The sequence below is a fragment of the Arctopsyche grandis genome, chromosome 6 (assembly GCF_051622035.1).
Source record: "Arctopsyche grandis isolate Sample6627 chromosome 6, ASM5162203v2, whole genome shotgun sequence".
NCBI classification, from domain to species: domain Eukaryota; kingdom Metazoa; phylum Arthropoda; class Insecta; order Trichoptera; family Hydropsychidae; genus Arctopsyche; species Arctopsyche grandis.
The window spans coordinates 6,433,601-6,448,463 of NC_135360.1; the positions used below are offsets into that span (position 1 = coordinate 6,433,601).

Sequence of the window (14,863 nt, forward strand, 5' to 3'; positions counted from 1 at the left end):
GATTTGTACATAGTTTTTAACAAATTGTATGTACATACAATAAATACAGAAGATTTGTGAGAGCAGGAAAGATGATTTTTCGCCAATTTTGAGGAACCGTTTCAACAATGATTAGATAAAATTGGCAAACTCTGATAACACTGAGCAACAAAAAAAAAATACCAGAGTGGATACTAGCCAATCTTTACTAAGTTTGACCCACTGAATTCGAATATGATATTGATTTTTGTTGGTGGGCGATCGTTTACGATATATGAGCGTTTAAAAAAATCCGCGATTTTTACAGTTTTTTGGCTTTTGCGGTCTTTAACTCAAAATTTAGGATTGTTACGCTCAAACTGAGTATTGTAATCAATAGTCAGATATTTTTACTATTAATTGTTATATTTTATTGCTTTGAAATACTTCTAATTAATTGTCTAGCGAATTTTAAAAGTCAAAAATATATTTTTTTCCGTGCTATTTTTCATTTATTTGGCAAATTTTTTATTTCACCACGTTTATAAGGATTGGTTTTCTATCTCAATATTTTTTTTTATCTAAACTTACTAACTAAAGTGGTAATTGCAATTTAAATGCTTTCGTTGTATATATGGTTGTATCGCGTAATATGTTAGGTGCAAGCGAGATGGCATGTAGTCCGATAAATATAGTATTTCAAAGCAATGAAATATAACAATTAATAGGAAAAATATCTGACTATTGATTCCAATACTCACTTTGAGCGTAACAATCCTAAATTTTGAGTTAAAGACCGCAAAAGCCAAAAAACTGTAAAAATCGCGGATTTTTTTAAACGCTCATATCTCGTAAACGATCGCCCACCAACAAAAATCAATATCATATTCGAATTCAGTGGGTCAAACTTAGTAAAGATTGGCTAGTCTCCGCTCTGGTAACTCAAAAACGTGATTTTTTGTTGCTCAGTGTAATAAACGATCGATTTGGTGTCACAAATACCCCCAAATCTAACCAGCATTATAGCGGATCGAACCCACTGTTCACTTGCTGCTTAATTAAGCGACACTGCTGGCAATATGGCTATATACCTATATAGCCGAGTAATTTTTTTACGAAATCAAAATTTTCTGATCCTGGAAATTAAATATTGTGAATCACCATTTACAGCCATTCACCACCCACTGTTGGATGAAGGCCCCTCTAATACGCTTCTATTTGTCTCCGTTTTGTGCAACTCTCCATCTCACCCCATACATTCTCTAATTTCATCCACCCACCCAGGGTCGCGCTTACTATATGCACAAATGTGTGCAAGGCACATAGGCGTCCCAAAGAATGAGTCGAAAAAAGTATATTCCTTAAATACGAAACAAGATATCGTACGTTTTAAGGGCCTCAGCACACTTGCTGGATCGTCCGGTGCGGCCCGTAATCTGCCGGTAGCCGTTCTGGACGATCGCGGCCGCATTGAGGGGGGGAACCGCAATCCGCCTCGATCGTAACAATTTTTTAAATTTCGTCCCATGCTCGTCTCTTTGCCGTTCTATCACTGTAGCTTTTGTCTTTCAAGTCCCAAAGCCATACTCTACTTTGGACAAAAATGAATCGACCGGTGTCGAAAATCGTGTAGTACTCAAGCTATACACGAATGCACGCGCCGATGACCGACTGACAACCGCATGCGGAATTGAAACATCCGCAGAGGCCTGCGGTTCGCAGGACGGGCTTGCGGGTGGTCCGCATAGTGTGGCGGCTATCGCTCATTTGTATGAAAACGGACGTACTGGCGTACGCAACGAGAGAACCGCACCGGACGATCCGATAAGTGTGCTGAGGCCCTAAAATGCATTTTGGTTGTCTTGTAGTATAATTGTGGATTACTGTTGCAAGTTACAACTTTTAACCAGTCTTCGGCGGACGAATGCGCCGAAACGGGATCATTTTGTCAATTTCTATTGTTATCAATAGAAATTGACAAAACGATCCCATTTTTTTCTGTGCTGGCGCACTTCCGCGCCGCTCTCTACTTGTAACACACCCGAACTATAATTCGGGGAATTAACGGGATAGCAGATATAACTTCGGTCCGCATAGAGTTAGGTCTTTTATGTTCTATTATATCTGCGACTACCAGATGTATTTCTTCAAGAATGTCCACATCTAGGACATTATTCATCAAGAACAATGTCTTAGACATGGGATTGCGGGTTAAAACACTAGATTTTCATGAATGAACTTGAAAGCGTTCAGTCTCTATTATCGTCTGGTCCTGTACAGAACAAAACGTTTTGGTTTTCTGTCTGTTTTTCTGGTTAATTTTTATTGTGATTAAAATTTTCAGCACTATGCTCCGAATTAATATGATTTATACCGGTCTCCGTGACAAGCCAGAATGTTTAATTACAGAAAACGCAAATATCGGAAGGCAAAGATCGAAAATCGAAAGATCTTAAGTCGAAAGATCAAAAAAAGGGTGCATGGTAAACGGTACATACTCACTTAATTTGCGCGAGCAGGATACAACAGGAACAAGAGGAACAGGCTTTTCCTCCCGTATTAATGTGCGCGCGCAGAATACGGGAGGAAAAGCCTGTTCCTCTTGTTCCTCTTATATCCTGCTCGCGTAAATTAAGTGAGTATGTACCGTTTACCATGCACCCTTTTTTTTGATCTTTCGACTTTCGATCTTTGCCTTCCGATATTTGTGTTTTCTGTAATTTAACATTCTGGCTCGTCACGTAGATCCGATTTATACAAATGCTGATAAAATTAAAGAGCGGCCGATTTAAATTTGCACACAGGCGGCCGAAGGCGCTCCCCTGCACCCACCATCTTTGCAGCCTGGTCTTCCTTTCTCCCTTTACATTCTCTCGGATACCATTCCAGCCATCTCCACCTTTCGTCCATCCTTCTCGCCACATGACCTAACCATTGCCATTTGCAAACTCTCCACTCTCTCCGCTATGTCAACTACCCTTGTTATACTTCTCACCCACGTTATCTCTCCTCGTTATGCCGAGTATACAGCGTTCCATATAGTATCTTTGCGAGCATGCTTGAGTGAGGCAAAATGGCATTTTTGATGTAAAAATAGCGTTGATTCGCCCAAATGCACTCCGTCCTAATTTCATACGTCTCCTTATTTCCTCTTCTTAGCTACATGACTTGTCTATAATCTGTCCTAAATATAATTACTAATTGTATGTATAATATTGTTGCGTAGGGGTGAATGGAGGATCCAAATGAAAGGCCAAAGTCGCTTCACAGCATTTATTGGATGATTAAGGAGGTCCACGCACAGCCAGTGCTCGTTCCAGAATAATCTGATATGGTCTAAGTACCTCCTTTTATAGGACAGGTTCCTCACCACAGCTTCCTCGATCCGTTTGTGTATCTATTATTTAAGCAAGTACGGTCTTAAGGTCTCAGGCACGCAGTCTCACGCTTTCACACTCTCAGTTCTAAGAATTCTACCCGCCACTTAGTGCGTCCCGTTAAGCCAATTCGGGGGTCTCCATTGTCCACTCCCGACTGCACTTTAGGCGGTGGATAATCCCTAATGCACTTAACCGGCGGCTCCTCTTTCCTACACTACAACATTGTGTCTCCAAAAATATAAATAAATGGATGATTTTTTTTCAATGTTTCCAGATAATGGAAGTATAAAGTTATAATAATGTTTAATAATGAAGTATAATGTTATAATAGTATAATGGTTCCAGATTATGCTTTGAATAATAATACAATATTTAAATATCATTTCTTTTATTACAGATTATATTATAATGAAATTTTTTTCTAAACAATTACATAAAAACGTTAAATATACAGGTCTCATTAATTATATGTTGAAAGCATTTTAGTCTCATTAATTATATGTTAAAGCAAATTATTATTATCCCTTATTTCCTGTGAAAAAAATTTCAACCTTTTACCAAAACGGTTTTTATCTTCCGAATCTTCGCAAGATACTACTATATGCAATAGAATGATTCCAATTTTTAAATGCTTCACTCCATAACATTTTTCATACAAGGGTAAGATTTTTTCTAGCAAAGTTTTAGCATCTTTACGATTATTCATTTTGTTTTCGATTTTAGCCAGATTAAACTCAGCGGTGATATATAGAGGATGATTAGGTGCAACATTAATACTATTGTATGATTTGAAAACACGATCAAGATAATCCTTCGCTTTAGCGTAGTTGCCCATGCTGCTTTCAGCGATACTCATATTGAGGTACACTCCAGTGGTTTCCGTGTGCTCAGTTCCGTAACGATGCTCGAATATCGGCAAGATCTTGTCCAAATACTCCATAGCTTTTGTATAATTACCCAAGGATACTTCCACGTTACTCATGCTGAGCAGGACGCCAGCTGTTTTATGGTGATCGGGTCCGAAATACTCTTTATAAGCGGCTAAAACTCTCTCCAACAGACATTTAACCTCCTGGAAATTGGTCAAACCGTGATTGATACCATCATCTATTATATCCTTGGGTATATCTAAGCTGTCTGAGTTGCCGTTGTTGTTAGATATTTTCAAAACTTTTGCTTTTGCTCTTTCGTAGATCCCTATTTCACTTTTGACGTTGCTTAAATTCAACCGAATGCGAGCTGTTTCGAAATGATCGGGTCCGTAATGTTCCTCAAATATAGAGATGACTTTCTCGAGGCTTTCTTTGTCATACTCCCCCAAGTCGTTCTTAACATTGCTCAAATTGACCATGACTTCGGCCGTCTCAATGCTACTCGGCCCATATTGTGTTTTGTATTTAGTCAAGACATTTTCGAGATGTTCTCGACTCGATGTATAGTTACCTAGATCTTTTTCAATGTTGCTCAAATTAAGCCAAGCACTTGCACATCTCAGGTCCATTTTATAATTTTTATATATTTCCATCGCTTCAGTAACCAATTTCTTTGCTTCGAGATAGTTTTCATTTTCGATTTCGATGTTGGACATGTTCATTTTAACGTCGGCTTTGAGCACAGGAGTCAAATCACATTTGGCGAGGATCTGATTGAGATGAATTTTCGAGAGAGGGTAATTGTGCAAACCTTTTTCTACTGCACTCAAATTCAACAGGATATTAGCCAATTCAACAGATGCAGTACCATATTTTTTCTCATACGTGGGTTTGATTTCTGTGAGCAAGGTTTTGGCTTCCCTGTATTTGCCTAGATTTATCTGCACCCTGCTCATCAAAAACATTATCTCAGACGTATCGATGTCTGATTTCTGGGTTCTGTATATAGGTATGACTTTGTTGAGCAATTCCTCTGCTTTGTTATAGTTTTTCAAAGACTTTTCGCACATGATTAGATCCAGCAGAACGTTGGTTGTGTTTATATTCCCATGTTTATAGCACACTTCGTACACTTGCAATACACGTTCGAGTAATTTCTTCGACTGTTTCACATGGTTTAATTTCATTTCGACTTTGCTCAAGTTGAACAAAATATGTGCTGTGTTTATATGTTCGGGTCCGTACAGATTTTCAAACACATTTTGTACCTTCTCGAGCGATTTCTTCGCATTTTCGTATCTTTTCATCCTGACTTCGATATCACTCAAATTTATTAAAAGGCCAACGGATCTATAGTTGTCTTCACCATATTTTTTATTATATATTTTTAAAGCATCTAAAACATGTTTCTCTGCTGTAGAAAATTCACCTAGGATTTTAGTGACGGTACTTAAATTTAGTAAAACATTGGCAGTTTCAATTTCGTCACATTTGTTATCATTCGTAAATACAGAGTAAGCGTTTGTGAGCGAAACCTTAGATTTTTTATATTCTGCCATATCCCTCTGAAGGATGCCTAGATTGAATAAAGCATAACCATATCTTATATCCTTGTTTCCACAAATGTGCTGATACGTGTTAACGACTTCATCGAGATGCTTCTCGGCTTGCGATTTATTCGCGACACTCTCGATGTGGCTCAGGTTCACCAGAACACGAGCAACTTCCAGACTTTTCCGATTGTACGTTTTCTCGCATATCTGTAGACACTTTTCGGCCCACTTCTTGGCTTCACTGCGATTGACCAGCACCTGTTCGACGTCGCTCAAGTCGAGCATCGCATCGACAGATTTCACGTCCTGGTCTCCATGAACTGATACGAGCTCTCCGAGTAAGACTTTGACTTCCTTGAAATTTTGCAGTTTTCGTTCGACGTCGATGAGCTTCTTTAGAACGGCGACCGTTTCATCGTGTTTTAAGCCGTGATGATTCCTGTAGAACTGTAAGACGCTACCGAAAATGATTTTAGCCACCGGATATTTCCCGACTTCGTATTCCGTCACACCGGACGCTATCATAGTTTTGGCTTTCTCCACACTGTCCACTTTGTTCAAATCGGACATCTTTGCAGAATTAAAGTCAACGTCTCGTGTGAGCTGAAACACAAAAACATTTTCACATTAGTAATGCATTCTTGTCAAATTTGAACACATTTTTTGTACAGTTGAATGATTATAAACACATATCAGTGGCGTAGCTACCGCGCCCGCAGACCCCGCAATGCGGGGGGGGGGGGCGCCGAGACCTGGGGGGTGCCACGAAGCGCGCCTTTTTCACTGATTTTTTAATTTGTTTCGTAATTTTTTTGAAATAACTTTTTTAAAAACTTCTCTTATTTTTCAACCTATTTGTACTATATGTGTATGTAGGGGAGAGTGGTGTACCTATGGACGAATGTACCTGTGGACAATGACTTTATTTCGGTCGGGGAAAATATTGTTGCTACACAATGTTCTAGAGAATTATGAACATCAAATATTGGCAACATTCAATCCATCTTTTGGTGCCGCGCGCTGCCAGATTCGAGTTTTTTCGAGAATTTCGTTATTTGGGACCCAAAAGTAAACATTTACCAACGAACTATTTGTTTTTTCATATTTATTAAAATAACTTTTCATACAAGATATGCATTTAGTTTTGTATAGTGGTTATTTAACTATTTGGTAACGACGATATATGTTGTTAAAACGTAACCACAAAGAAGTGTATTTTAATATGAGTTGAATATTTCCTTTTGTTGTACCTTTGGACATTTATTTGGTTGTACCTCTGGACGCGTCAAGAGGTAAAGGTTAGAGGTTCTTGTGAAATTAACAACCAAAAAGACTTTCAATTATGTTGCTGAAGTTATGAATAATCCAATCGAAAATGGTATTTGGAAAAATGTGTAATTGATATTATTAATGATAATTCCTTTCTGTTGTTTTTACTTTCCTTTATTCAGTAGTGTGGAAGAGGGACTGCCGGCTGGTGTATGGTGATTGGCACATCACCATTAAAGTATAATGTATAGAATAGTCATTCCTAACAAAAGTATCGCTTAAAAGCGAGCCATCGAAGAGAGAGACGAAAAGTCAGAAGAGAGACAAAAGAGTGAGGAAAAAAAATCGTGGAAGTGATCGTCCCTTGACGTTCAGGGACGCACGGGCACATACAGATGTTCGGACACAATTTCACTAGTAGAGCCTATTTCAAAGAGATCCTACTGCTACAGAGATTAACAATCAACTGAGCAAAACAGCCGAAATCTTCGTTTGAACGGAGTTTTTGTAGCAGCATTTTTGTAAGCTAAGAGCGCTTCTACCCATTCTACTTCAATGCACATCCCCAATTAATGATAGGTTGACACTATGCTATTAAATATCAGTACACTGTCGGTAGACCTCTATTTATACAAATTTATATACTATATATCTGGTGGGGAGCGACCATAACAGTATGAAGATTGTCCAATATTGAAATTAAGTATTACAAGAAAATATCGACAAACAGGTTTCTTGTGGTCGATGAAAAAATTTATAATATTTGTCAAGAGGAAATTTCTGGGAAATTGCCTCCTCCTCGAGTGGTAGGCCAGTCTGGGAGACTCAAATCACAGTTGGAATTTAATGTAGACCTTGAGAATTTCAACATTGGATGAAATAGTTTACTTTGTATAAATTATCATATCTGTCCAAAGGTACAACATACACTGTCCATAGGTTCAACATAGTGTTGAACCTTTTGACAATTTTTTTGTTTCTATAATTTTTGCAAAAAATAAAAAACTGTTATGCTATCATTAATTTTTCTTTTCTAATTTTAATCTTGAATATTCAACCTATCTAATGACATTAAAAAGTTTGCATAAAACAATAAAGTTGCTGAGCTATGAGTGAAAAAGCGAAAATTGTCCACAGGTACACCACTCTCCCCTACTATATATATATGTACATACATACATATTTTGAATTTATCCTCATTGTGTATTTGATCTATGCCAATAGGGCTAGAAGACTGCGTTTTTTTCCATCTTTTGAAATTATATGATTAAAACCGATAAAATTTATAAATTTCTCGCTGTCACCATTAACAGGTGGAAAGTCTTTAAGTAAAATTCACCATCAGTTACTTTAAACAGATTGTGCACTGCTTTTTGGTCGTCCAGATTAAACTATTAATGCACTTCGATATATAGGTACATATACCGATACGTTAAAAAGGTATAAATTATTAATTTGGAAAGTTATTTTACTGTAAGTAAATAATATGAATATATGGGGGGGGGCGCCTTAAAATATTTTGCGGGGGGACACCAGGAATTCACGCCACTGACACATATACATATGTACATACAAGATAAGTTATATTTAACCCATTTAATCCCAAGCTAATTTGCGAGGTGCATGCGAAGAATCCCAAATAATTTATTCGAGAAAAAGGAGTCTTTATTTTATTATTTATCTCGTCTAAAATTCAACTGTCGGAATAAATTTTTCGAAATTATATACATATATGTCATCTCCATGATCGTATATATAATTTCGCTATTCCGTCTGTGTGACTGTGTGTCTGAGATAGCGCTCGCCGTACTATAATAGTCGTTTCGCTTCGACATACATATATAGCAAACTGCTAATGCATATAACACAAAATAACAACTAAAATTATAAATCATCTTCCACAAAGGTATCCATTAACACCCTTCAAGAAAGCATCAATGTTATTAGCACTTATAATGCTTTCAGGAAGGGCATTATACATTTGAACACCTCTGTGAAAAACATCTCCTGCAGTTTTAGCTTTCTTAACTCTACCTATAATTAATTTATTCATATTTCTCGTTTTATAATTATGTATGTCTCTATTCCTAACTATATGATTATTATATAAATATTTGGGTAATAGATTCTTATCTAGCTTATATACAGTGGCGTAACTACCGCGCCCGCAGACCCCGCAGTGCGGGGGGGCGCCGAGGCTTGGAGGGCGCCGTAAAGCGGTGCGCCTTTTTCACTGATTTTTTAACTTTTTAAGTCTTTCCGTTAATAAATAATAGAACGCGACCAAAATATGTCAAATTTACAAAATCAGTGGGTTCGTTCAGATTTTTCGACAATTGATTTTGAACACGCTCCGGAATAAGATCGCGATTGATTACAATTACATATATAAACCAACTCCCGAAATGTGTTTGATCGTTTTATATAAAAATTAACTCATTGCTCAAGGTAAAGTGTAACATTGTGTTCTCTGTAGTTGAGAAGTATTTTATGTTTTTTTTTAATATGAGTAGTTTTAAGAAGTTCAGTGAAGAAAGCGAAAAAATAATCAAATCGCGAGTTAATCTAAATTAACTAAAACTGACAGTCTCTAGTGAAATAGTGGAATTAAGTCCTTCGGCAGTTTTATCAGAAAAGCAACCCAGCTCTTCTTCGAGAAATGGAGATAATACGGCGAACTTAATGCAAACTGTTGCAAAAATTCAATCGACTGATCATAGCCCTTCTTCCCCAGTCATTTCTGGTGAAGTGGTCAAATCATTTCTGAGGTTCCTGTTTTACTTACGATTTGTGGAAAAATTCAGAGAAAATTGAAAAATATATCTCTTCAGAAATGCAAAGTCGTGTTATTAAAAAATTATTGGCGTCAAGTCCATTATCGTGCTATTAATGTCATATTAACATTGATTAAAAATAATTTGGCATTTTGATGGACATCAAGAGAGTTTTGTATCTTCTAACAATCCTGGAAATTTTATATCTTTTATTAAACTTCTGATAGCTTATGATCCACTTTTGGAATATAAAGCAGGTTTTGTGACTTACTTGAGCGCGAAAACACAAAATGCAGAAGAAGAGATTTATGGAACAGTTGTAAGGAAATAATGTGTTTAAGAGGGGGGGGGGGGGCGCCTGGAATTCACGTTACGCCACTGCTTATATATAAACTTTTAAGTGCTTACTTTAAGACTATTTCTAATGTCCAACCATTTCAATTCATCTAACATACTTCTTACATTCTTACGATTCCTCACATTCAAAAATTGCACGCATTGCTCTATTCTGCACTTTCTGCAGTTTATCAATACACAAACCACTAAATAGATTGAGCACTGTAGCGCAGTATACAGTATGAGGCCGTACAATACAATTATATATCAATATTTTACTTTTTATACTTAATAAATTTCTTAACCTACAAAGTACACTAACTCTTTTTTGCCATTTTTTTAATAATATAATCTGCGTGCACCTAAAAACTTAATTTACAATCCAAATAAATGCCTAAATAGTTAATATTATCTACTACTTCTACCACTCTCCCATCCATAATCACATCACTCACAACGCTTTTATTATTCATCCACATCATCTTAGTCTTACTTAAGTTCACTTTCAGTTTATTCTCACATAACCAATCACTTAAATACTGTAATTCCCTACATAAAATATCACTCATAACTTGCACATCATCACCAAGCTACGTAAGCTAGACCGCTTCCAACAAAACGACGTACGAATGTAATACGAATAATAACAAAAGAAAAAAAGTTCTATATATACTGTACAAGTCTAAATACATAAGCGTCTCTATGGATTAATTAATTAATTGTTGATTTCGTGTTCTTCGGCCTCTCGAAATTGAGCAATGTATGTAATAAAAAATGCTGCAATGTTTATAATTAATTGTTCATTTTAGCATCAGTCATATTTGATGGTTGGTGCTCGACATATGTCCGATAAAAACTTACAGAGAAATGTAATATTAATAGAAGTGGCTTTAGGTGTTCTTTTGTTGTCAAGTGACATTCTGTCCACGGACAGATCTAAATAATTTTAGCATCAGTCGTATTTGACGCTTGGTGCTCGACGTATGTCCGATAAAAACTTCTCTGTTTGTTTATATTACTCGCAAGATGGGCAAGCATCGTTAAAAATTGCACAATGCATTCAAAAACACACAATAAACAACATGGGATACATTTTTATAAGTTAATTGATCCGATTGTATTCCGTGCGATATAGCGTATTTATATAGACGTACCGCGTAATATTGACAACAATTATTTATTCGTAAGGGCCCTTCTATTATTATAACATTTCTCTGCATACATAGCTTTAAATTTGACAATTTTCGCCGATAATAAATAAAAAAGAAATACAACGTCAAATGTGTTCGAAAACAGACACTGATAATAAAAAGGGTTAAGATAGGGAGATAGCATATCAATGATTACTCACTCTTGCAATGATCAATGATGATCTTAAGCCTCTTGGACGTAAGTATATACAGTTGCAATGTAGATGCGAAGCACGTTCTTACAAGAAATTGTTGAAACTAAACTAAACATCGAAATTTGACTTCCTGATAAATTGATATGCACGTCTTATAAAATCGATTAATGTTATCTTATCACATATTTGCACCGCTAAAGATAGAATTTATCCATGCTTAATGTTCATTCATTTCAATATATTATTTTATATGTACATACATATATATCTATATATATAAAAATGAATGTCTGTGTGTGTGTGTCTTGAATAGGCTGCTAAGCCACTGAACCGATTACAATGGAACTTTCAAGATTTGTTGTATGCATGTCCGGGAAGATTACTGTGAAAAAAAATTCGGGAAAAATGGGAATGAGTGTCATTGCAACGCAATAATTTCAAATGTGTTCGCTACCTGCGTTTTTCCGACAAATGGGAATGGGAACGAGAATTGCATGCGTTATTATGGGATTGCAACGCATGCCGGGGTTCAGCTAGTATATTATAAAATCATAATTGAAAATAAGTTTATGTTTTTAACTATTTATTAAAACAAAAAAATTAATATTTTATTTATTTTGTATGGCCACATTGTACATGTAAGCGCTTCATAACATTTTACCAATATATAAAATATTTATTAAATTAAATCTACATATGTATATATAAATTTCATCCACACCTAATGGAAAACAAATCAATTGATTGTATTTTTTCAATTTTAATGTATCTAAACCGCCATATCTAATGCACAAATGTGTTAAATCATCCACACCTGATGTATGACAAAACAATTCATCGGTAACTATGCATACAGCTATATTTCATTGCAATGGACTAATTTGAACATTCAATTACATATATTAGTCTCCTCCACAATTATGGTATAAAGTTATAAAGTAAATGTGTGTGATTAGTTAAGCGCTAATTTTATCTTCATTTTGGCACACATATTGTAGTATTGTTCAATGCCGTCAATTTGAGATCATTTTTAACCTTCGTGCATAAAATACCATAAGGATCAAAGACCTGGCAGACTTTACAGGCGCTGAATGTCTTTAAAATGTTCAAAGTGTTCTCCATTACAAGACTTATTAACAAAATAAATAAGCCTTGAACCTTTTCCGAGAGGATATACTATCACAGTAAAAAGGCCAACGAACTTATTGTCATGGTGTGAAGCATACTTTCTACCCTGAAGTAAGCCTGCAAAAAAGCAAACAAACATGTAAACTATTGATTGTATTGGATTATAATTTGATGTATATTAGAACTAATTAAATTACCTTACTACATTGTAACAATTAATCCAACACAAGTTCTAGATAGCAAAATTGGTAAATTTTGGTCAAACTTTTTTCATCTTGTTCTTCAATGAGTATGGATGGGAATTACTGCCAATTTTTTTTATCCAATTAGTCATCTTCTTTCATGACCTCTATATATGTATGTGCATGGAATCGGCCCAAACTGGTTCTCGATATAGCTCCTCGGTCTCGGTTCCATACCTTCCATCTAGTTCGACACTCTTCTTAAGAAGTCTTCAGTGGCTCGGGTCTCTAAATCGATATCAGAATTTCAATGTTGTCTTCAAAACCCACGAGGGCAGCCTTGAGAGAAAATATACAAAGACCTGGTTGGTGAAGTAGCTTTGTATCACTCTTGCGAGGTAGACTACTTCCTTTAGCAATTTCTTCCCATTCAAATGGTTTATCATGTCCAGGCTTTTAGTGGCCTGGTTAGTCTCCTACTCTCTAACCATATTCATCGTATCTATCGCATCGATCGTCGACTTTCCGCTTATGAAGCCATACTCTTAAGGGGATTGTTCGTCCAGTCTCGGGAGAAGTTTCACGATCATCTTCCTCAATCCATCGAGCACGCACATTAGTCTGTATTATATGTCAAGTGGATCGTCAGGCGGTTTGTATTTGTGAGTAAGACCAGGCCTTGCCTCTTCCATTCCTTAAGGATGGTTTCTCTCGACAGCGTGACTAACGTCTCTCAACAATCAGATATCTGGATATTCGGATATCCTCAACTGTCAGGTGGAAAATGTGCAGACGAATGACTAGAGGAACAGCTGAACTCGTCTGTAAGGTAATAAATGGAATATGTACTTGTAAAATGACACGTAATCGCCGATCGACAGAACTACGACGAATATTCAAACCCAACTGACCCAAATAATTATCTACTGCGCTAACACCGTAAAAGTTGACCATACACGAGTAATTTACGAATTGGTAAAGTTTGGGAAAAACTCCAGTCATTGACCACTAAATTCAAAACATTATACTAACAACAATTGACGGTAAATGAATGGGTCCATCCTGAACTTGTTTGGCACCCATATCAAGTGGGGAAAATACTACATGCGATAGTCGTTGGCCATTTAGATTAAAATTAAAAATAAATAAATAATGCCAATTGACGGTGAATCATCCGTTTGTATTAAATAATTCATTAAAGCTACGTACTAACGTCTATTCATACCTATCCAGCACGACCCGAATCCTGCAAGTACGGACAGTATTCTTTAGTACATTCTACATTCTATATATGCCAGCAGTTTAGCTTAATGGTAGCGTATATAATTAGCACCACTGAGAACCAAGGTTCGAATCATCAAAAACTGCTGGTTAGATTTGGGGATTTTGTGACTCCAAATCGATCGTATCTATATCAGAGTTTGCCAATTTTATCTGATCATTGCTGAAACGGTTCCTGAAATATTGGTATTAAATCATTTTCCTATTGTCACAAAACTATCTGTCTGTGTATAATTTGTAATAATTATACACAGTAAACTGAAATCTATAGATAGCTCTATAGACATATCTATAATTTCGTATTTATTATATGTATAAAAATTGTACACAAAAAAAAATCTAAAAATAATGCATAGATGTCTCTATGATTATTGTTTCTGATTAATTGTTATATAATTAATTGTTATATGTTATATATTCTGATTGTATATGTATTATTGTATTTCTGATTTCTGATTGTTTATGTATTCTGTATTTCGTTATTCCCGTATTATTGCTGTATTTCGTTATTCCTGTATTTCGTTATTCGTATTCCCGTCGATTTGGAGCGATCTGTAAATGACGAGTCTATATTGATTGTAACAATAAAATAAAATATGGACGCGCATGAATGCGTAAATGCGCATGCGTGAATGCAGTATGAATACGTCCATATAATGTACCAAAGAATACTATCCGCACTTGCATGACACCTGCAGGATACGGGTCGTGCTGGATAGGTATGAACAGACCTCAAAAAGTACGTAGCTACGTAAATGATTTCTGATCTAACCAACATTTCAAAC

At 36.1% G+C, this 14,863-nt stretch overlaps 1 protein-coding gene across 1 annotated transcript; it reads right to left on the reverse strand.

Annotated features, from left to right (window-relative positions):
* Window positions 1–3,711: 3,711 nt before the first annotated feature.
* LOC143913154 (uncharacterized) lies at window positions 3,712–11,634 on the reverse strand. Its single transcript, XM_077432785.1, has 2 exons — window positions 11,494–11,634; window positions 3,712–6,366 (listed from the first exon to the last, which is right to left on the reverse strand). Exon 2 carries the CDS (start codon window positions 6,331–6,333, stop codon window positions 3,841–3,843), a length of 2,493 nt encoding a protein of 830 aa, XP_077288911.1. The 5' UTR covers window positions 6,334–6,366; window positions 11,494–11,634; the 3' UTR covers window positions 3,712–3,840.
* Between the last annotated feature and the right edge of the window lie 3,229 nt (window positions 11,635–14,863).